The sequence below is a fragment of the Eutrigla gurnardus genome (genome assembly GCF_963514095.1).
Source record: "Eutrigla gurnardus genome assembly, chromosome: 11".
Classification (NCBI taxonomy): domain Eukaryota; kingdom Metazoa; phylum Chordata; class Actinopteri; order Perciformes; family Triglidae; genus Eutrigla; species Eutrigla gurnardus.
In genome coordinates, this window is record NC_139925.1 from 3,562,889 (window position 1) to 3,587,516 (window position 24,628).

The window sequence follows — 24,628 nt, forward strand, 5'->3', positions numbered from 1 at the left end:
CGCAGGTTGTTGTTTTTTTTGTGTTTTTTTTTTTTGAGTGACAGTCGTCGGCCGCATCAAATGCTCTTAATTACAGCCGGGGTTATTATGCTTTAAAGGAAAATCACATCAAGCACACACCTCCCGTAATTAAAGAGCCTTTCCTGCCGCTCTGTTATTTGTATGAGCTGAGGGTGTGTGTGTGTGTGTGTGTGTGTGTGTGTGTGTGTGTGTGTGTGTGTGTGTGTGTGTGTGTGAGAGAGAGTGAGGGTTGGGGGGTGAAGAAATTCCAGCCCCTTAGGGAATGTGTAGCGTTTCCCCCCAGAGCAGCCAGTTACACTTCTAATCCTCACATCCATTTTAAAGGCCTTTGTGTCTCTTCGACCGGCTTGTTTGGAGCGCAGTAACTCACATATTATCCCCATCGGAGCCGCGATGCTCAAAGGTTGGGTAATAGTTATTGCGTGTTTGTTGAGATCTAAAGCCTTAAGAATACACTTAAGATTAGGGAGCATTAGCGCCTTTATTGCTCGGGTGCCAAAAAATGTGAGTTTGCAAACTTCTCGGTTCATTGCTTCCTCAAAAAATCAGTTCTAATAACGGTCAGCAACTGATTTGATTCATTAGAGGAATCTTACATTTGTGTAGTTTGATTAACTGTAGCTTTAGTGAGTTTGTAGTGAGCAGACTTTAGTTTCACCCTCAGCATGGACTGTTTGGAAAGAGGTTCTGCAGGATCCATTGTCAACTGTCGTTTATACTGGATACCTTGTTTCCTCATAACTAATTGCACTACCCAACTCCCACATGATAATTTTACTTATTGCACTTTTTAATGTTTCTGTTTTTGGTATTTATTTGTATTCTTATTGCGTTTTTCTTAGTTTTTATTTAACTTTCATTCAAAATTGTGTAATCGTACAGAATCACATTCATCACATCTGCTGTTTCATACACAAGGTAACAGTCAAAGTACAACAAAAGCGACGGAGACTATAATGACAAATAAAAATTAAAAATAAAATAGAATAAAGCAAGATGAAATAAAAGAAATAGAATTATATCAGTATACCCATAGCAGGGCTCCACCTTTTAGTGAATATATGTTTTTGAAGTCTCAGGGAATATGTTATTTGTTCTGTTTTTATACTTTTATACTTCAAGTCTGAGCCTCTGAAACTAAATTTCGTTCTGTGTTTCCTTGTTGCACACTGAATGAGAATGAAGTCTTGTCTAAGTGTAAGTCTAGTGGGGCGGCGGGTTTCCAACCATTGTGCAAGTATGAAATCCCACAGAAAGCTCTGCAGCAGTGCATGATGGATGCTCGTCACGAATAGGCAAAGGCTTGTTTATACCTTCTTTTGTAATCTTAATGGCTTTCTAACATTTTTTATAGTTGCATAATTGAAGATTGGTTTATGTTTTGAAAAAAAAATACACAGAAATATTATTTTTATGAATCAACTACATCCCGTTTGTTTGCGGAGATATTTCAAGCGTGACCGGCCAAATAAGACAAGCGTCTGCATAATGACGCATATTACACGTATATAACAATTAGCTGTGACATAATGTTAAAATTATACAGCAGGGTTAGCGTCGATCACAGCGACCCGGGCCACGAGAGGTTGAGAGTTCCAGCTGCTGTTTCTTCCATTCACTGCTCGTCGTGAGTCACGACGGCTTCCTCAGACCTGCCTCTGTGAAGGCGAGGAGGACCTATCAATCACCTCCCCGGGTGCCAAGCTGTCAGAGGCCTCATTTAAAAGTGTCTTGCAGGAACTTGTAATTCCTTGAACAGTTCCCACTGAGTTTATTCACATCATGTCACTGTAGCTCAAGGACATTACCGCTTTCTTAAAAAAAAAACAACAACAAAATAGCATTTCTGACATCGGTTAGTTGTTGCTTTAAGCAGAATTCTTTAGAAAGTGTTTAGAAAGAGAAAAGGGAGCTTCATTGTCCTTTTTCCCTTAATTGTTAACTCTTAACTTCTGCGATTCATTTAGCTGTCATCAGTATTTCTGAAAGTGTGTTTCACACCAGACGCGAAGCAAATTTGACTCCGGGATCATTTGTGTTTATTCACGTTCACTCACTCTAGACATGCTAGAGATGAGGGGTGGGGGGCTTGCCTCCATGTAGACACCAACAACGGTGCATTAATCATGGCCTAAATTACTTCTGCTGCTTTGTACATCATCCGGAAGTGCTCGGTGGATTTTACTTAGCTGTATGCACTGTGAATAGCAAGACACGCGACGGCTGGTTCACCACAGCGGTACGAATAAACCATTTTTACTGTGAATTAATTGCGATAAATTGATAAACAGGATAACTACATGATACTAATTTGTTAAAAAAAAAAGTCAGAAGTCATGGTTTGACCCCAAGACGACATGGAAACAACTTTTAAAATGTTTGTTTTCTGGATGGAGTCTGGATCGGCTGTCGGCTACGCTAACACCGTAGCTGCTACGTCATCGCTACTCGACTCTATTATTGCTATTATTAGAGCAGCAAAACCTTTCTCACGCGTCGTCCCCACTGTACACGCCACATGTCGTTTGTGTACAGGTGTGTGTGTGATGAGCAAAAACAATTTGTTTCTTCCTCTTGCTATTTTGGGAACAAGGCGTTGTGACATCCTAACAGAAGCGCTATTTATGGTCGCCCGTAGAATCGAATCTAGTGTCATGGCACGAACATGATGAATCACTGCACTCATTGTTAATTTGCAGTGTCATTATACGTCTGTGACAAATGATTTTTTTTTCTTTTCCCATGTGTATAACCTACCACATGTTGACGCCACGGCAGCTGATCAGTAGGGAATGGGAGCATTTAGGGGGTCCGATATTGAATAAATAACTGGACTCCCTCCAGTCAGCCATCATTGTCGTCGAGGAGGCTTTCATTGGTCCTGTCGCCGAAGCCACACAGGCTGAATAAGCCGGTCTGCGTGCTCTGAGGCCTGGTGATGTTGGGATGGTAACCCACTGGTTTGTTTTGAGCTGTGTAACCGCGGAGACCACCATCGCTAAGCTCTATTGAGAGATCCCTTCAATGGCCCCCTTGGGGTCTGTGCACTGAATGGCTGAACTCCTCAAGTGAGCACACCAGCTTGTTGAAAATAAAAGCTTTCCAGACTTGGACTTTACCAGCTCCGGGTAGCTGTGTTAAACTGTTTAAATGAAAACGAATGTTGCAGTGGGCTGTGATTTATTCTGGGGTTTATAGGAGTTTATTTCAATCACCAATATTTAAATATATATGAAGAAGAGTTTATTACTGGAACGCATTTATTTAGGATATGCGTCCATCTATTATATTATATATATCAAAATTTAAGATGTTCCTTTTAATGTTTTAGTCTATGAAATGTAGTGTAGTGAAGTAATTGCTGAAGTTAAATTGATTTGAAAAATGTCAGCTAACTAACGAAAGCTTCGTCTTCTCCTTCAATACTACAAATATAATGTCTTAATGGACCAGAGGTGTCAGTTAGAGGTGTTCATGGATCCACCCCGTCCTGGACCCGAGATCTGTCCCAGGACCTGGGTTCGGATATACAGTTTACATGATCAATCTGGTCCAGCTCAGGTCTTCTTCCGTTGCCGTGTGACGCTGTTAGCAAAGTTAGCCTTCATAGTTTCGAGGTACATTTTTACAGCTAAGTGTTAAAGTCATCTTAGTCGCTAATTGGATTGGTACCCTGTCAGTCAGCAGGTAAGCCCCGCCCCTAAAGCATCCCCTGCTTCCTGGTCTGGTGGACTCTAAATGGACCATAATGTACTAAATGAACATCATGCTGGATTGAAGAAGACTTGAAACTAGAGATTGAGACCATAAACTCATGTTTACAATGTTTACTGAGATAATACATCAAGAGAGAAGTAGGACCATTTTCTCATAGACTTCTATACAACCAGAGAGGAGTCGCCCCCTGGTGGCCAGCAGAGAGAAGTAGGACCATTTTCTCATAGACTTCTATACAACCAGAGAGGAGTCTCCCCCTGGTGGCCAGCAGAGAGAAGTAGGACCATTTTCTCATAGACTTCTATACAACCAGAGAGGAGTCGCCCCCTGGTGGCCAGCAGAGAGAATGACAGTTTAAGGCACTTCAGTGTTGGCTTCACTTCTCAGAACTGGAGGTTGCTGCCTGACTGATAAGACGGTCATTCTTTGTTTCTGCACTAACAAACTGAATTTGCTGCATACAATAATATAATGTATTTTCACGTGAGTCACAGAAGGTCCTGCTGGTACATCATGTACTTAGTGTTGAAATGCTAATGACAATATTTAGACATGTTCTTTCAGAGCTGTGCACAGCTGGTAACACTGCAAAGGGGCAATAATGGTTCCCGCACAAACACATATATGCGTTACATAAGGACACACAATAATGCAAATAGATCCTTAGCTTCTTTTCCTTTCAACTCGAGTGATTCATGAGCCGTGGAATGGCGTGACAGGAATGCGCTGATCACTCTGGTACTCCGCTGCCTGTCATAACTGCTGCTGAATGAATTAAAAGGGACGAAAGGATGAATGAATTAGGGAATGCATGAATGACACAAGTTGAATAATGTGACTGCTTTGCTGCAGGTAAACGTCGGACCTGTTTGCTTCTATAATATGGTGCTGGCAGACCGCAGTCAGAGTAAACACAAAAAAGCACACACATTCAGATTGTGATGGTTTAAGCCTTGCCTGCAGGTTTTTACGGTTTACTCAGAGGTTAGTGCAGAGAAGGGATTGTGGCACGGCTTTGGCACACTATTTCCAAATGATGATATAAACACAGAGAGATTAAAATAAAGATACTGTAAAGTCTAGTTTGTCTAACGCAATCGTGGGTCACAGAGTTCTCAGTTTATGTCATAAACCTCACATTAATTGGTCTTATAAGTGGCGATCTTATTTACATGCCTTTGAGGCATTATGGCTTAAGGTTGTCTATTCATCCGTATTTTACTGTGACCTCACAAAGCACTTTTTTTTTTGGCCATAACTCAAAAACTCATATTTTTATTATGACAGTTTCACACAAATTGTCTCGTAGGATAAAATGATGACGTGATGACATTTTGGGACAGGCGCGGACGTCAACTGCAAATTGGCTGGTTTGCGGAGGCATGCAGCCGTGAGGTGGTAATTTTAAATTGAAGTTTAATTTGTTTTTATAAAAGAGAGAATATCACTTTTGAAGCTAGAGAACACAATGTTTCTTTTTACAAGTTCAAATTCATAAGCAATAAAACACACCCTTTGCTCAGTTTAATAGTCAGGCTTATTTGCTTGTGCAAACTTTAGATAGATATTGCTGTTTATCTGCAATTACAGTCGCTAACAGGATGACTCATATGTGCTTGATCTGCTGCTTCATTTTAGCAATGTGTTGTAATGATCATTTGTGTAGTTTTACAGATGTTCTGGCCACTTAGGGGCATTTGATCCATTGTTTATATATAAAAAAAATATTGATTGATATATCAGCTTAATTTCCCCTGAAACAACACAACCCTGACATATCATCACTGTACAACAGGACAGAATTCCTTCGCCTCAGCGTGCCGTTGCAGCTTCACTCGCGTTGTTGACTTTGCCGGCGTTATTCTTGACAGTTCCCTTTTTTCTGAAGAGAAGGAAGAAAAAAAAAATCTCTTGGGCTTCAAATGCCCTCATGTTACTCCTGTGATCACAGCACGCAGGTTTGGAGGTGTGAGTTATGGGGGTGGAGTCGGGAGGCAGCCTCCGGCTCGAGGCACCTGTTGGGTCCAGGGTGTTTCTGTCGGTGGCGGCCCGCTCTGACACATCCCTCCAGAACCGTGGCTCGCAGCCCAACATACTCCCTTAACCACCAATGACGCACATGCAGCCTCTGCCAACACTTAATACAGGCTTTTCATATTTTCACCCATGTCTTGTGCCTTTTAATTTCATTTTTTTATACCTGTCCCATTAATAAAGCTATTTTTTTAACTGCTTCTCCTTAAGTGTTTGTGCATACTTACAGTTGAAAGGGCACCATAAAAACTTCTAATGCGAGTGTTGCGTGCCTCACCATGAAATACAATTCTCCCTGTGTGGGTTTTTTTTCCCCTTGGAAAAGCCTTTAGGTATCCACCTTCAGACGTCAAGAGTTTCTACACAGCTAGCATTTATAAACAATTAAAGTGACCCACTTATGTAAACAAACCCTGTGCATTTGTGTGTAAGTAGACAGTGAAGATTGATCGTTTTATAATCAGCGACTGGCACAACATGGCTTGTAATTTTACAACAACAAAAAACAGACTTTGACTGAGATGCAGGGTTCATAAGGGTGCTGGAAATCCTTGAAAAGAAATTCATTTTAGTGTGGGGTTTTCAAGGTTTTGAAAAGTGCTTGGATTTAGACTAAAGGTCTTGAAATGTGTGTTGTATGTGATGACATCTATGATAGAACAGAGAAAAGAAGATCTCCATATTTGAGGGACTGAAAACAGCATTTTCTGACATTTCTTTATGAAAAATGACTTTTGATGATGAACAGATGATGAAAATAGTTGGTGATTATATTTCTGTGGATCTGTTAGTGGAATTAGTTTTCCTTTCATTTGTGGTCCTTCTGTAAAAAGCTGTCTCCAAACATCATGTTGGTTGTTTAGAGGACAATAACATCTCATTAAATGTGATGAACAAGTGACAGAATAAGTAGACTGAATACTGACCATTGGATTGATACAAAGATGGAGTTTACCACAGCTGGAAGGGGCTGGAAAAGCATGGAAATGCACCTTGAAATGCTTTGAAAAGTGCTTGAATTTGACGTTGGAAAAGGTGTAGCTGACATCAAAGTAAACACCATGTTTTTTTGTGCTTTCAGGTACATGACTGCACTGACCGACTCTGAGGAAGACGAAGAGCCGAGTGACGCCGAGCCGAGCGATGAAGAAGAACGACCCGCAGACAAGCTGTGCGTCCTCCTCGAGAGGATCGACAGTTTGCATCACGGCGCTGAATCCGACAAAAGGGAAAGTCTTGACCTCCTTCTGGAGCAGAGAGAAGAGGTGCGTTAAAATTGGTTTGTTGACTCCCATCGTTGTAACTGACAGACGTCAGCAAAGCTGTGAACGCTATGTCTAAATACTTGGATGCACTTTTTGTAGTTTGGACACAACTCACCGTTTCTTTGGCGGCTGATCCGAGCGTACTGCGATGTCCACGACGTCAGCTCCACTCTGGAGGAGAAGAAGAGCAATGCAGCGACCGGTAATCCACTCGCAGTCCTTTTGTGAACAACTTCTTATGACTTCATGTTGACAGTAAAGTATGCATACAGATACAGTAATAAAACATGCAAATAATATGGAAACGGCATCCCTTCACATAAATTGCAGATAGAGATGACACCTAGTTACACAAGAACAAAATCCTTACTTATACCTCCATATATACGTGCACGGACATACTTACCCATGCACGTACGCTAGCATGCATCCAATGACTTTATACTGCTTAAACTCTCTTGAACTAGCGTCCTATCAGGTCGGTCCGATCCACTTTGTTGCCAAAATGTGTATTGGATTTGAATACGCTTAGGTAATGTATTTTAATTAAAAAACAATTAATTATAATAGCAGGTATTAATAGAACATGACGTCAAAAGCAACCACTGCTTTTACATTGGGACACAGATTGTAATCATGATTTATTAGCTAGCTCACACGATGTGACATACATTGAAAACACACATATGAGTTTTTAGGTAATCAGCTGCACCCTGATCCACCAGCGTGATCTTAAACAGAACTTAAACAGGTCATGCACTCAACAAAGACGACCTTCACAGTCTATAAATCATCTTCCTGATGACAAAATGTTTTTCCCACTGAAAACTCTTTTAAAGCGGAGCAGCAGGACTTTCCATGCTTGTCTTGTGTTACACTAAGACCTTGTAGCGTGACCCATAATGCATTTCTTTCAAACGAGAGGAAGAAGGCTGTTCTGTGATTGAAGTTCAGACTGGATTGACCTGTTTCTATCAATGTGCCACTAATCAGAGTCGTGCCAGGTGCTTCCTGTAAAGACGCCTGTGTCACAGCGTTTGACATTGTTTTTTTTTGACAGGACTATTTAAAGCATCATATTAACGTTCACTTAGATATTAATAGAGCGGCCGGAATGAGCCACTTTCCAAGAGTGATGAAGGATTTAAAACCTGAGCTCTTCTTCCTGGATCGCATGTCATGTCACTTTTTGTTTTTATTGCTCTAATCCAGTGGCCCCGTCAATGTTTTGTCGATTCATGTATATCCTGTTGTGTTTTTTCTCAGTCAACACGCCCCCTAATCCTCGCTGTCTCCTCCGGTTGTGTGAGAACATTGAATTTGTGTTTCTTGTGGGGCATCGTCACCTATTGTCCTTCCCTTTATCTTTGCTCTTAGGGAAGAAAGTCGGTGAGGAGGCGGTGAGCCTGAACCCCACATGTGCTGATAGTCATCAGTGGTAAGTTCTGAGTTCTGTTTCCGTCCCCTCCAAGTCTTTCCAGCTGACATTTCCAATGCAAATCACCCCTCTGATGCAGTTTGAAGGCATGTGACGTGCCGGCATCGAGCCCACCGTTCTGCGAGTCGTGAAACGGTTGAATTCCAAACCACTTTAACTGTTTCACTAAATGCTATGAGACAGAATGAAGGCATAAACACAGGTACTTTCCCCAGGTGAGAGGTGTTTAGGGGGGGGGTGGTGTGTGTTTGAGTGATGTGTTCGCCTGGAGCAGCCGTTCCTCCGTGTTCGACTGGATGTTTACTCAGGCACTCTTTCTTTTTTTGTCAGTTCAGCAAATGTAACTTGAATGAATCCAGAAAAAAAATCCACAGAATTAAATGTGAATAATTTCCTCTTTTGGACCAAGCCAACACAGACTGCAACATGCAAAGAAAAGTGCATATTTGTTATGGTATAGTGGCGTTGCAGATGTGCACCCCCAAACTTCCTCCTCCTGTAGATCACCCCTCATCCACCCGATAGCATCACACGCACTTTGAGGAATGTAAACACGGCCCAGGTCGACTTCACTCAGGTAGACTTGACGGTTACACTGGAAAAAATGTGATCCATGGCCTTCTGTTATTGCCGTTGCTTCACATGCATGGAGCATACTAACAGCTGAAGTGCCTGAGGTTATGCTACTGATGGGTATTGTGGATTTGAATCTAGTGGACATTTCCAAAGGGCTAATAATGGACTCTTTGAGCGGGTGACATTAAGTTGAGGGGGAATTTCGGCGCCGTAGGTGATTCTCCAGACAAAGGAAATCGGGAGAACCTCTTCCACCCTCGTATCCCTCTGTGATGCAGGGAAAAATCCCCCTTTTGCTTTTAATTAGCTGCGCAGACTGGTCCTGATGGCATGAGTCCCGTTTGTATTTGTGCAGTGCCCCTGTGGTGCATTCCTCATCTGAAACAGTGCACATGTCAAAACTTGACTGGCTGATCATACATGGAATCCCTGGATGAAAAAAAAAAAAAGAGAGAGATGGAGATTGCACCAGATGCAGCGAGAGATCAGCTTGCAGCCACTCAGGTTTCAAAACAACTGCAAAAGTATTCTTCGAATGCAGCTTCAGCAAAAAAAACGTAACACAAAGCTAGCTTTGTCTGCACTGAGCATATATGAACTCCACTGATTTGATTGTTTATAAAGTAGTGATAGTTTCCCCAGTGTGTGTGTATTTGTTACCATTAATTACATTCCCTGAATTAGCCGTGTAACTGAGATCATGTGGTTGCTCTCCGTATACATGCGTGTGAAGTTTTCCCCCTGGAAAACAGACCCAGGCGGCCCCGCCGGAGCCAGAAAGCCCCGCTCTCTCTCCCTTCGTTAGGGAATAATTAGCATTAGCTCATGCACATGCCCCAGCACTCGAGACGTCAAGTGAAATAGAAGGCTGTGTTTGTTTAGTTAATTAAGAGCAACAGATTTTTAAAAAAGCTTAATGCCTAATCCTATATCCACTAATGGAATTTGTAAGATCCTTAAACTGAGCAGAAACACGGCCTAAATTGAACGGACAGGACAAAGTAGGTAAAGCTGCACTCGGAGGAGGAGGAGGAGGAGGAGGAGGGACTGGGGTCGGTGCCAGGCAGTGTTGCAAGGAAGTTTATGTCTGAGGTAACTGTTTACTTTGTGTTCCAGTGCCGTGAGAAAAACTTGTCACCTGTATTCTTGAACGCACGCCCAACTTGTCACAATTTGGCAGACAATGTTTTGGATGCGCTGTCAGTCAGCTTCCTGCTCCGCCACTGTAACGACTTTAACTGACGGCTGTACACCCCACCCCCCACCCCACCCCCCCCCCCCGACTCAATGGATGGCTTTCCTTTTTTTAAATAAATGCCCCAGCCACCCAAAATGAGTTTTATGGAAAACAATAAATAAATAACAACAGTGACATCAAGTAAACAAACGACATTTAAAAGGTTAAAAAACTCAAAATGATTGAATGTTTGGTAGTTTTGAGCAGGGCTGAAGTTTTAAAAAAAAGTAAGTTATTATAGCAGTCTTTGTGAAGTGGACATATTTGTCCCTAATGACTCAAGGAGGTAGTAAATGAAGCAACACCTGAGGGTTAAACCTTTCCATTGCCATCAAGCCTAATTATACTCTATTAAATTGTTCCAGTCGGTCTCAAATGAATGCTCCATATTTATCGTGATATGAGATCTACAAATTACTTTCAACATCTTTGTAACAGCATGTTTTTTCTGTGAAAATTCATGCACAAATAGAAAAGATGCAGGCGCAAAATATACAGTATTAAAGCAAATAATTGGTGCAACAAAAAAATATATATATATATATATTATAATTATAATTTTAATTATATATAATTATGCTAAAACCCAAATGAATATATGTAGCTAGACTTTCCATATTCTCGACCCACCAGCTGGATGAGAAAATTAAGAGATGAGGCCACAGTTTTCAGGGATTCTTGTTGTAGTTTGTTAATTTAACATAATCCACCAAAAAAACATATGCAAACTAATGTAGCAGCTCAGCTAAAGGCCTGGATCCCCAAATACATTTGAATTTAGTCTTAAATTGCGAGGTTTGTCCTTCCTTCCTATATGCTGTGATGTGAAACAAAGCTAAATCAGCTGCAGTACCATCAGCATTGAAGAACCAGGAAGCTCATTCTGTGAGTTTGTTTTATATGTCAATAGCGCCGAAACCCGTCATGAAAGATCTCAGCCTGTCCTCGTAGAACCAGGGATTACACTAAATAACCAGAGCCTTTACCTGTGAAGAACTGATGATGTGCAGCTACAAATCCAAGACATTTTCAAACTTCATGTGGTCAAAAAAACACGCAGCGTTCCGTTTGAAGAGCTCGAAGTGATGAATGGACGTGATCTCCACGTAACAGTCATCACTTCGCAGGAGATTACGCATATTTTCCCACTCAGTCATGCAACCCAAAAACTCCCGTCCTTTATCCCAGGAGAGATGGATTGAGAGATGGAGAAAGAGTTTTTTTTTAAGTCGGATGCGGTATCGAGGCGTTCAAAGAGCACCGTTGAGATGGATACTGTCAGCAACTCCTAATTACTTTTAATTCTCTTCATGTCACGTCACAAAACGCACCTTCTCCTCCTCGGGTTTTGTTCTTCGGGAGAGCTTTCTAGTAAACCACCTTTATCAAAGAGAGCTGATGTGGCAGGTGTAGAGGCACACGATTTGGAGGGCCCACGGTGTGGAGGGCACGCGGTGTGGAGGGCACGCGGTGTGGAGGGCACGCGGTGTTGAGGCACACGCCGTGGAGGGCACACGGTGCGGAGGGCACGCGGTGTGGAGGGCACGCGGTGTTAGGGCACACGGTATTGAGGCACACGCCGTGGAGGGCACGCGGTGCGGAGGGCACGCGGTGCGGAGGCACACGCCGTGCAGGGCACGCGGTGCGGAGGCACACGCCGTGCAGGGCACGCGGTGTGGAGGCACACGCCGTGGAGGGCACGCGGTGCGGAGGCACACGCCGTGGAGGGCACGCGGTGTGGCTGCGTCGGGTTACACGCCGTGCGTTCCGTGACAACGAGTGTTGAAGCCTATTTGTGTAATCTCGGGTGGGATGTGAATTGCATTCTTTGTATCAGCCGGCTTTGTTTATAGGTGCGTTTTCAATGATCCCGCCGCGTGAATGTGAATTCGGCCCCTGTGTAAATCCCCCCGGCTACAGGGCCTCTCTGGTGGTACAAAGGCCCCCAGCGGATTAAGCAGGGGAGCCTGTGGCAGTGCCAGTCTGACGAGGGGGGGTGGTAATGGGGTCACTTTGACCTCTGGAACAGACAACTTAAATTTCAAACACGTGGCTCTGTTGGCGGCGTTCGCACGCAGCAACTGTTGTGCTCTGTTCCGAGTCGCCATGGAAACCCTGTGTGTCACACAAATCCCTCCTCCCAATGCAAAGAAAACACCATGGGGTCCTCGTCCTGTCACGGGCCCAAGCGTATCGCTGCCCTCCACACGGCTCGTCCTCGAAATTCCTCGAGTTCCCTGCTCCCTGTTTCCTGTGCAGGTTTTAGCCTGGAGTGTCCCCCCCCTCCCCTGTTATTTTGTTTTTTAATGAGTTCTCTTGTGCTTGGATTTTAAAAGGCTGAAATCAATCTGCTGTTTCCGCCAAGCAGCTGACACTTAGGCCCTTTTTGTTTTTGCCCAGTAGAGTGGGGGGATTTCACTGAGCCGAGGTGGAAGTGCTGAGGACTTACCTTGTTCTGTCCTGCTCTCCTCTTCCCCTTTGTCATGTCCCGCTGCCGCCCACCTCCTCCACCTCCTCCTCTTGATATTTCCCCTTTTCTGGCCTTAAACAGTCGGGGGAGGGGGAGATATAGTATTTCAACCCTGTGAAGAAAGGAAATGACAAACAACAGTAGGTTGCCCTGAGGCTCGACACACCTCCCGACTCCACACTTCTTATACGCTGACTCCCGTTACTTCACCCCGCCTCTCTCCGCTGGAGGCCTGCTGCTGTTTCACTCAATGACAATACATGTTGCATAACACCACAAAAACACACACAAGATGCAAAACATTGTTTTTACAATCTTCATTTTTTGGGGAAATTATACACAGCCCCCCCCCCCCCCCCCCCCCCCCCCCCCCCACTGGGGAAAGTCCAGGTGCCTGAGATGAGCCAATATTATGACACGGCCACATTCTTCTTGTAAACACTGCCAGAATTGCTACATGCTGAATAATGTTGGCGCTGGCCAATCAGAGAAGAGTAAAAATATGTGTTGCGGTAACCTGGATGTTGAGCAACCTCTCCCCACGGCCCTCACCTGGGCAATACTGGATCTCAACCCAGATTACTACCCCCTCTCTGGTATGCTGCTGCTTGCCTCATCTTACCACCCGAGCATTGTGGATGATATCACGTACAGGTAGTTTAATATGCCGTGATATGGTGGGTAGGTAGGTAGGTGGATAGATAGGTAGGTAGGTAGGTAGGTAGGTAGGTAGGTAGGTAGGTAGGTAGGTAGGTAGGTAGGTAGGTGGATAGATTGATAGGTAGGTAGGTAGGTAGGTAGGTAGGTGGATAGATAGGTAGGTAGGTAGGTAGGTAGGTAGGTAGGTAGGTAGGTAGGTAGGTAGGTAGGTGGATAGATTGATAGGTAGGTAGGTAGGTAGGTAGGTAGGTAGGTAGGTAGGTAGGCAGGTAGGCAGGCAGGCAGGCAGGCAGGCATAAAAACATTAATTATATTCAGCCACGTCGAGGAGCCACTACTCATATGACAGGAACTCAAAAGTTGAATTAAAATGTGGCGGCCGGGCGTAAAAACCAGCTGTGTCCCGGCTCCCATTTCCTCCTCGGCAGCAGCAGATATTCAGTCGCCGGCGAGGGATTTGCTCAAAGACTTTCCGTGTGCTTTCATTGGAAGCTGAGCTGCACAACTGCAGACAGATAGCATCTCTTAGTCCTGTCATGTTGTGCATCAAGCGCCAACCAGTGGCAGCGATTTGGATACAGTTGCACATACTTCACAATTTTCTTTTTCTGGGAATATTCTGGGCACTCGCATTGTGGTTAGTACTTGTCTTATCATGGTTAATTCTCCACACCGGCCGCAGTGAGTGGGAGTAATGAGGGTGGGCGCAGAGATTAATGTTTGCATTATGTTTCAACCAGTTACAACCAACTGAGTTATGCATCTTTTTTTTTTCATGTCATCATTTCGCCAGTTGTTCTAACTTGCATATTAGAACCTACCTTATCTTAATTTAGGAATTACCTGCTAATCATGTAGTACAATTTTCACAGTGCACCGCACCTGGACCATTTCTCTAAGTTTTTTTTAATTATTTTTTTTAATGTGCTTGAAATTCTTAAAATTGCACTAAAATGAGAAACATTTTTTTTATTGCTTCACATATCAGAAACATCCTTTTTCTTTTGTGAAAACGGATCTTAAAAAAAGTAATCATAAATCAGAAGTGACTCCCTGCATGAATACATTATAAATAGATTTAATTACATCCTTTATTTTTTACCTGTATAACAAGATAGTGAGCGAGACTTCCCGATAATGAAAATTCACCAAGATCAACTTTTCTTTTATCCAGATACGCCATAAATCTGATATCGCCCCATCGCTAACCTGATCCCGATCCAGAGACAGAAACAGAGTGAGAGCGACTACCGAGAACAGTTGCCCACTGAAGAAAAAAAGAATATCACATATCACACACCTCGCAGATTCCAAATACCATCAGCACCACCATGTCAGACGACGCTGTCATATGACCTCGCTACGCGCCGATCCTCCATATGAAAAGGTATCATGACGCTCTGTGGCGTTTGACAGAGTACCAGCAGGATTAAAGCGGCCTCGCGGTTAAAAAAGGCTTTGATCAGCTATCTCCTCTCCGAAACCCACAGCGTCATGCCGACTTACAGATGCGTAGCTGAACTCGTTCTTTGTCCGCCCCCCCTTCCACCTGCACACTGGTCCATGTCGGCGTTTTAATTAGTGGGGCAGGAACACGGCGAAGCGGCTTATCTTGCTGCCCATGTTGCCTAATGAGGCCTTTTGGTTTCTCATTGTTAGTGACCCAGACAAAAGGTGGTGTGACTGAAAGGTGAAGTTTCTCTCCAAACCCTCCCAACCTACGCAAAAACTTCCCTGCTTGACATCCGTACTGTAGTCAGCCGGGAACCGAGTCTGGTGCTGTCGGATCTTTGAGATTCTTCCAGTTCTTAGAGTAATAAACTGACCGAATGCAGTGCATTTTAATTCCTGTCTATTGCGGTGTGATGCTGTTGAGGTGCATTCACACTAAACGCGTTTGACTGCAGGATCAGATGGTTATTCACATTACTAGATGTGCCGGGGAGGAAGGGGGAGGGGCTTACCTCGACGTAGACACCGACAAGGTTTCATCAGTCATCGTTGAAATAACCATTATTACTGCTTTGTACATGTCAAGTCCCAGATTCACCAGGAAACCAAATGGCGTCCTGTCTTAATTGAGCTCTATTCACTAAGATTACCAAGCTACGCATCGGCTGGTTTACTACAGCTGTATCATCCTAAAATAAACCATTTTATTGTGATTTAATTGCAATAAACAGATTTTTAAAAAAGGATGCAGAAAAAAACTACATAATGAAGAAAATTAATAAACAAAAGTCATGGTTTGTTAGGTCTGTTTGACAATTAGCAAATAACATTTAAAATGCTTGTTTTCTGAATGGAGTTCCGATTGATTGAAGTCTCTATGGTAGAACTCATGGCGACCACAGACCAGATGTTTTGTCTCCATTTCTGATTCAGTGGCGACAGGAGGAGAATCTCACCGCTAGATAAGCTAATTAGCAAATGACTTGAATTTCATGTCAGTATAACCTGAGATAACACACTGTGTCTCCACAGGTACGCCATCATGTGTGGCATCATGGCAGAATACGACACGGTGCAGAACAAAATAAAGAACGGATACATCTTCAAGGTAAAAATGAAATGGTTGCATGGATATCTCGTCTATGAACAGTGCTTCTCCCGTGTGCTCAGAGGAGAGGGGAATGGCTTCTCGTATCGCTGAACCACTCCTACAGCCACCGGGTTGCATAAGACGAAGTGTGGAACAACAGCACGTAGCGTTTTATCTTCTGTCAGCGGCTCCAACCAACTCCCCCCCCCCCCCCCCCCCCCCCCCAAACACAGTGTACCTGCTCTTGACAGGTGAAGGGAGAGAGAGAGAGGCAGAATGGAAAAGAGCGAGGGAGGGAGGGTGTGTGTGACAGCCGGGAGTGTGTGGTCGCTCGCCGAGATCGCGTGTGTGAGAGGTGTTTGTGAAATACTTGTGGGTTGGTGAAGCAGGACAGATCAGGTCAGAACAGAAGGTAGTGGAAATAGCAGCCTGTGTCATGAATCAACATTGAACATCTTCTCCCTGTCTGTCTGCCTGTCTGTCTGCCTGTCTTTCCTTCCTTCCTTCCTTCCTTCCCCTCCCAGGATCATCTGGATAAAGCCATTGAGTTGAAGCCACGAGACCCGATGTCCTACTACCTGCTGGGCCGCTGGTGCTACGCCGTACGTGACCACACAACCCACACACACTGTGCCACACACACACACACACACACACACTCTCCACACACGGTGGATTTATGGAGGCCGACACGTCCTCCTCCCTTTTGTGAACCCTCCCCGGTTTCCCCTCATTCATTCCCCGCTGTTTAGGTTTGTTTTTCCCCTCTGAGATACTCTGCAGAAAGCACCACGGGAGGTTAACACAGCCATTGTTAGCTTTCAGTCGGATCGGAGACACTTTCATTCTGCTCGCAGGGTTCGTACGGGTGCTGGAAATCCTTGAAAAACCCTTGAATTTTAGTGTGGTGTTTTCAAGGTTTGAAAAGTGCTTGGATTTAGACTAAAGTGCTTGAAATGTGTGTTCTATGTGATGACATCTATGATAGAACAGAGAAAAGAAGATCTCCATATTTGAGGGACTGAAAACAGCATTTTCTGACATTTCTTTATGAAAAATGACTTTCGATGATGAACAGATGATGAAAATAGTTGGTGATTATATTTCTGTGGATCTGTTAGTGGAATTAGTTTTCCTTTCATTTGTGGTCCTTCTGTAAAAAGCTGTCTCCAAACATCATGTTGGTTGTTTAGAGGACAATAACATCTCATTTAATGTGATGAACAAGTGACATAATAAGTACTGAATACCACAGCTGAAAGGTGCTGGAAAAGCATGGAAATGCACCTTGAAATGCTTGGAAAGTGCTTGAATTTGACTTTGGAACAGGTGTAGGAACCCTCCTGTTGTTTCAGAGCGGTGCGGTGGTTTTCTGTGACGATCCGTCTCATCCGTCAATCAACGTAATCGCTGTCGGTATTTTGTGAAAATCGTTTGAGGTGATGTTTTACAGTTTAGACGCCGTCGCTACAGGATAAGAAAGCGAGGGGGACTGCAAGGCAACACCTGATGTTTTCGGGGATTGAGTTTTATGGGCCGTCTGCGGCTGCGATGGTGTTCAACAATGATCTAGTGTTTGTTGTTCAGTCGGCTGGTTCTGTTTGAAGGGTCCCGCCATGACGCCAGAGCAACGCTACACCTGCAATTAGACGTCTCTGATGAATGGTGCGAGGCGGGAGCATTACGGATTCTTTCTGGCCGTTATCCTCTTCTGTGAAAAGTATCAGAGTACATGGAAGTACTGGAGAAGTTTGTTTTTGTTGTCTGCGATAGTTAAAAAAATATGATATGTCACTAAACGAGTAAAAAACAAATACCGACAACATTCAGTGACTTCAGTTAAAGGACTTAATTTCCCTGCTGGTTGCTTTTTTTTATATGACATATTTTTGTCATGTTACTATAGTTCTTTGTATTCAAGGAAAATAAATATCAAATCAAAATATAATTACATTTGATGGCCAAAAAGGAAAACGACTCCACATTATGACAACAAGATCTGATGGGAATTTTTAAATTCGTTAAACAAATTGTTGAACGTTTGCTTCGTGTGATTGAAAAGTTGTTGATTTTATTTTGAAAAAGCTGAGGGAATGTTTTGGAAGGTTTTAGGGATTGCATCAGCTATTCACAGCTCATTAGTGACGTCTCAAAGAGTGATCTAACGCCACCCACCTGAAAATGTTGTTGTTTTATGACCTCCATCGATCGAAGTCGTCACCTCGCTTTCCTCCGGGATCGCCGTGACTCCCCCGTTGGATGTGGTTACTGATACAACACAAAAGCACACTTCCAACCACACCCGACCACACCCAGCATGTGAAACATGGAAGGATTCAGCCTGAGAAGGCAGCGAGACGCCGTGGGGTTTTTAACCCCGTGTCACGTTACTCTGATACTAATGTGCAACCGTTTGTGATCGTTTTTTGCAGGTTGCTCAGCTCTCTTGGATTGAGAGGAAAGTTGCTGCAACGTTATTTGGAAATCCTCCAAGTGCAACAGTTGAAGATGCACTGAATAATTTTCTAAAGGTACTGTGTGTGTCTCTGTGTGTGTGTGTGTGTGTGTGTGTGTGTGTGTGTGTGTGTGTGTGTGTGTGTGTGTGTGTGTGTGTGTGTGTGTGTGTGTGTGTTTGTGTCTCTGTGTCTCTCTGTGTGTCTCTGTGTGTGTCTCTCTGTGTGTCTCTGTGTGTCTCTGTGTGTCTCTGTGTGTGTCTGTGTGTGTGTGTCTCTGTGTGTGTCTCTGTGTGTGTCTGTGTGTGTGTGATTCCTTAAGGTGAAAGTATGCTAAACGGAGGTTACGATATTGTTATCCTAGTTCTATGAGCACAGGGAGACCTCTCCTGGACTCGAGGGTAACACCCTCCTCCATTCACGCGTTTGAACTTTGTCTCACAACTGTATGACAAGTGACTTTATAATCTCGTTTTTTTGTGACTTTTTTTGCCCCCCTACAGTGTCCCTAATACGCTGTCGTAGTCATCAATTAGTTGTGTTACAAAAAGTACCAAAAAAATGATCGGAAGTAGCTACCGATAAAGTTGCGGGAGGTTTCAGATGCTGTTAACGATATCCGATGAGCACTTTTCTTTGAAGTGCACTTCCATCCGCCCGTGTCCTGTTTGTTCATTTACCAACTTCGCCTCGGGTCTCTCTGCTGTACCGAGTCCAAAACGCTGCATGTTTAGAAACGGCTTAATCTGCGTTCCCACATTTGAAATGTTTATATAGTAGAGAAATGGATTTTGCTTCTGGCCAAATCTTCCTGTTCGTGCCTCGTCCTCCAGTCGAGTGTATCTCAGCCATCAGTTTGATTTAAGTGGTCTCTGTTGCAACACGCCGGCCGTGACCTGGAGGAGAGCCTCCAGTGAGCTGTAACCAGTACTTCCTGCCGGGGTTGTAGAGCAGGTAACCGGCCTCCAAGCCGCCGGTGATCTGGACCGGACTAACTGAGTCCAGACCTTCTAAACTAGACCGTTAAATTAGACATTAAAATGATTGACGGCAGCTACTGTTACAGCTTTAATGGAGAGATTTCTAGTGATATGCACATGTTATAATAATGTCTTCTTTTTTTCATTCAGGTTGAGGAGATCCAGCCTGGATATTCCAAACCCAATTATGTGTTTCTTGCTAAGGTCAGCACCAGAAACTGGAAGTTTCATTGTTTGCACTGTTTGAGACGAAACAATGGACTGACTGTTTTTCTTTCTGGTCTCCGATAGTGCTACAAAGACCTGGGCCAGAGGGAAAAGGCTAGGAAGATGTGTGAAGCTGCTTCTTCCATGAATACTGTGTCCAAAGAGGTAGAGTGTGTGTGTGTGTGTGTGTGTGTGTGTGTGTGTGTGTGTGTGTGTGTGTGTGTGTGTGTGTGTGTGTGTGTGTGTGTGTGTGTGTGTGTGTGTGTGTGTGTGTGTGTGTGTGTGTGTGTGTGTGTGTGTGTGTGTGTGTGTGTGTCTGTCTGTGGCTATTCTCCCTTACTGCTGCATAGAACTGCAGAATATTTTGAGGGCTGCATGCTCAAGTACCTCAGAACTTGTATTGCCTGTTTGATAAACCTCCATTGATGACTACTTTACCGCCCCCTGGTTGGTTCGGAGCCACAAGTGATAACACAGCTGCACTGTTCACGCTAAATTTGGCCCAAAAGGCTCAAAGGCTCCGTCTCATCTCTGAAAACGTCGCCCTAAAAAATGCCTGCTACGCTTGCTTTAATGTCTCCGCGTGCTGCTTTTTTAATAATCGTTACGGTGAATAACGACCTCCCCGGCTTTAAAGGAACAACATTGTTCCTTCAGTTCATTGTGTCTCCATCGCCAGGTGATGTCTTGCTTCACTTTTACACTTTAGCTCCTGTCTTTAACTGGTTTTCACTGCTGAATCGGGACTTCTGCTTCTCTTTGAAACTTTCTCTTGTCTTATATTTCTTCATGGGGAGTGCAGTTAGAGACAGTGTGGGCGAGCGTTGTAATCATTCCTTCAGACGTTACAGAGACTCTTTTTATCGCATCTTGAATAATGTTTTCTCCTCAGGATGAAGACGCACAAAAGGAGCTGGCGCTACTCTGCCCAGCACTCGGAGTCTGACGACTGTGTGTGTGTGTGTGTGTGTGTGTGTGTGTGTGTGTGTGTGTGTGTGTGTGTGTGTGTGTGTGTGTGTGTGTGTGTGTGTGTGTGTGTGTGTGTGTGTGTGTGTGTGTTAATTCACTCTGTGAGTGGAGGGAGAACCATCCGATGTAGCTTTAAAATCAGATTTCTATTGTAATTATTTTTTATTTTTAATCGAAGAAAAGAAATGAACACTTGATTGTACCTTTGAGGTGAGACAATTATCTCTCCCTCTCTCAAATTCTATGAGGTGATTTTTTTTTGGTTTATTTTTGTATTTATTGTGACAGAACTGTGTTATAATGATGAGTGAAAGTAAACTGTGTTCGACGGTGAACCTCTGATTGCTCCGATCCAGAAAGTCCCTCCGGTGTGTCGAGGATTCTAAAGTTTCCTCGACAACAAAAGACCCCGTGGCTCGTTTTAGGAAGTGACCCAAAGGACTCGCTGTTCCTTCCTGTTCCATCCTGTTTTTTTTGTTGTGTCTCCCGCCGCGCACTCGAGTGGCAATAACAAACAAGAAAAGCACACCAGACAATGGCGACATCCAAACAACGGTCTTGGAATGCCGTGACCCCTGGACGACCTTGTGCCCTCTTCGCAATTATACAGTTGAACACTGGTGTTTTTTTTACTTTTTGGCATCTGTCCACTGGGAATATTCTTTACACTGGTGTTGGTTAATGATCCAGCTTGAAGACCTGGTCCACACTCTGAGCCCCCGAGGGCTTCAGGTTTGTTTTTTTTATGTTTTTCTACTCTGATACGGATCCGTCAACGACGCTCACTGCCTTGTTTTTCTTGGAAATCTCCATTGGAACGGAGATTTTTGTACCTGAATTAATCATTTAAAGATCGTCCTCTGAAGAGTTTAGCAAATAAATGATGACAGAGGCTTATTGATAATTCCTATTAATGGTTATATGAAGTATCCGTGCAGGTGAACACACCCTTTTTAATTCAGTTCCCCCTCCCTTACATTTTATTGGTCTTATATTGTTTTTAAATGCATATAATCTGAAGTCATTTTTTTATTGAGACATCTGTTTTATTATGGACTTTTCTAAATCAAAGGAGAGGAACCACTTGAAGTAAAAAGAAAAAAATGGTTTAATGTTTTTAGAAGGGTGCTATTACACTGCATATAAATTATACAGCAGCTAATCATCCCGCTTAAAGTTCAATTAAGGTTTTGTTCAGGTTTCAATTAACATAAAAATAATTCAAAAACCACCACGGGTCACAGTTTGTCTTCCGTAAAGTCAAAAAAAGATGATGATCAGACTTCATCGGTACCCTGAAGGACAAATAACATGTATATGGGGGCTTTAAGGGGGTGGAGGAGGGCAGGTTTGGGGTTTTTGTTTCTAGTAAATGCTACTAACATGTGACCTGATGTGTATATATATATATAATAATGTGTTTCAAGACGTGTTATTGAATGAAAGCATGACGAGTTTTGTCTAGATCTGTTTTGGCCCAGCCTGTAGATGAATTTTAATTTATTGGTTGTTGTCTACGAGAATTGTAAAAAAAAAAATTGTCACTTTACAGATTTTTCTACCAGCACTACGAATGTATTGTATTTTTTTCAATGCCGGAGCAAAGTAAAACTATATGATTCCTTTAAATCTCATCCACTACATGGAGATTATGTTGAACAGCATCACACAGTGTGCACTGAATGATTCATGGTGCTGGAGTCCATAATTAAACCTGTGCAATCCAGAAACGAGGTGTTTGCTTCGTCACTCGTCTGTGTTCGTTTTATTAGAGCTCGCGAGGAAAACCCTCGAAACGGAATCTCTTGATCTATAATCTGGTCGTAAACTCGGTGGATCTTAATACCAAAACAAGTAAAAAATGCAACGAGCAGGCTCCTGCATGACTGGCTGGTCGGGGAGCTCTGAGGCTTCCCTTCCCTCTTCTCTCCAGACACGGTACACTTTGTGCCAATTGGGAACTTGTTACTGGATCGGATTCAGGTCACCAGTCTGGTCATGTTTCAGCCTTTTCTTCTTCTTCTTCCACTCTAAACCATCACAGGTGTTTGTTTGTAGAGTCATGAAAACTTCGGTTTCATTCGCCTCCTTAAACGCTTCATTTCATTCATCCGACGTTTTCTAAGCATATGCGAAGGCATCGTATGCATCTCTCCGTGTGTGATTGCATCTAATCAAGATGTCTGCACATGCCGGCCTGAAAGAAGATGTGACATACCAGCTGAGGGGATGCAGCCCCCAAGAAACGATGCATTCACTTCCCCTGGGATTTTCCTGGACTGCTGTCTACTTAAATGCCACTTTCATGTTCATTTTTTTTTTTAAACACTATACTCCGCGTGACATTATTCAGGATGTGACGTTTCCCTCGTCCTCTCTTTTCACCAGCAGACGCCTCAGATATGTATCTGTGTTTCATCTCCATAATTTGCAGAATAGATAAAATAGGAATATTTGTTTCTTGTAACCAGATAAGAGGCTGATAAAAGTTGCTGAAGCTCATTTGTGTTTGATGATCCGTCAGCTCCAAACTTTGTATTTTACTTCCAATTAAAAAAATATAAAAAATGTATGTGTAAAAAAAAAAAGAAAAAATGCTCATGGAGTCCTATCAGCTCTCATCTGCGGTGGTTTTATCTGAGTCGGTCACGTACTCGGAGAAGTCGCCCGGCTGGCTGTGAGCCGCTCTGGCTGATGGAGTACAGGATGTTCTGGCAGGCTGAGATAAAAACGCTGTGCGGGGGGAAAGGGATCTCCCAAACACTTCCTTCTGGTTCCCACCTGACCTGGCAACGCGCCGACACCTAATAGCATGTTTTTAGAAGAGAGACTGGTTGAGATATTAATCAGCATCAAGTACGGAGGCACAATGGTGACCAACACCAAAACTGTCGATGACATTTTAAAACGTGTTCCACCTTTTAAACTGTCCTCTACCACTACTACTACTGTGACTATTACTATTTTTTTACTACTACTACTACTTCTACTACTACTACTACTATTACTACTTCTACTACTACTATTTCTACTACTCCTACTGTGACTATTACTACTTCTATTGCTACTTCTACTATTACTATTTCTTCTACTACTATTACTACTTCTACTGCTACTACTACTATTACTACTTCTACTGCTACTACTACTATTACTATTACTACTACTATTACTTCTTCTACTACTATTACTATTACTACTACTATTACTTCTTCTACTACTACTACTATTACTATTACTACTACTACTTCTACTACTACTACTACTATTACTACTTCTACTACTACTATTTCTACTACTCCTACTGTGACTATTACTACTTCTATTGCTACTTCTACTATTACTATTTCTTCTACTACTATTACTACTTCTACTGCTACTACTACTATTACTATTACTACTACTATTACTTCTTCTACTACTACTACTACTATTACTATTACTACTACTATTACTTCTTCTACTACTATTACTATTACTACTACTATTACTTCTTCTACTACTACTACTACTTCTACTTCTACTACTACTATTACTGCTTTTACTACTACTATTTGTACTACTCCTACTGTGACTATTACTACTTCTATTGCTACTTCTACTATTACTATTTCTTCTACTACTATTACTACTTCTACTGCTACTACTACTATTACTACTTCTACTGCTACTACTACTATTACTATTACTATTACTACTACTATTACTTCTTCTACTACTTTATATCCTGAAGAAATCTAATACAATTCAGTAAATGTTCTTCTGGTGACCAAACATTCATTCAGAGTACGGAGACCAGATTTACTCAGCATTGTTGTTGTTGTTGTTGTTGTTGTTGTTGTTGTTGTTGTTGGGGATCCTTCATTCACAGATTATTATGGTATGTATTCAAATGTCGCAGATTTATCAACTAAACATTCATACTGTCAACAAAAGATCTTTAAAGATCAGTAATTCCAAAATCCCTAATATAACTTTACTACTGTACGGTAACATAAAAATACTGACATCAGACTTTTAGTCACCTTCAGCATTTGCTGTGTTACGGTTTTAGAAAGA

General features: G+C 42.9%; 1 protein-coding gene across 4 annotated transcripts in view; it reads left to right on the forward strand.

The window, feature by feature from the left end:
* Window positions 1–22,619, forward strand: part of rmdn2 (regulator of microtubule dynamics 2) — a 29,506-nt gene extending 6,887 nt beyond the window's left edge. For 2 of the 4 annotated variants that reach the window (XM_084020583.1, XM_084020582.1), the window contains exons 3-11: window positions 6,854–7,037; window positions 7,137–7,239; window positions 8,415–8,475; window positions 15,903–15,978; window positions 16,485–16,562; window positions 18,393–18,491; window positions 19,544–19,597; window positions 19,685–19,765; window positions 20,493–22,619. In XM_084020583.1, coding sequence (XP_083876709.1) covers window positions 6,854–7,037; window positions 7,137–7,239; window positions 8,415–8,475; window positions 15,903–15,978; window positions 16,485–16,562; window positions 18,393–18,491; window positions 19,544–19,597; window positions 19,685–19,765; window positions 20,493–20,546 — 790 coding nt within the window. In that variant the 3' untranslated portion in view covers window positions 20,547–22,619. Of the gene's footprint in view, window positions 1–6,853; window positions 7,038–7,136; window positions 7,240–8,414; window positions 8,476–15,902; window positions 15,979–16,484; window positions 16,563–18,392; window positions 18,523–18,756; window positions 18,801–19,543; window positions 19,598–19,684; window positions 19,766–20,492 lie in introns of those variants that run through there. The other 2 variants (XM_084020584.1, XM_084020585.1) reach the window with 2 other exon arrangements.
* The last annotated feature ends 2,009 nt before the right edge of the window (window positions 22,620–24,628 follow it).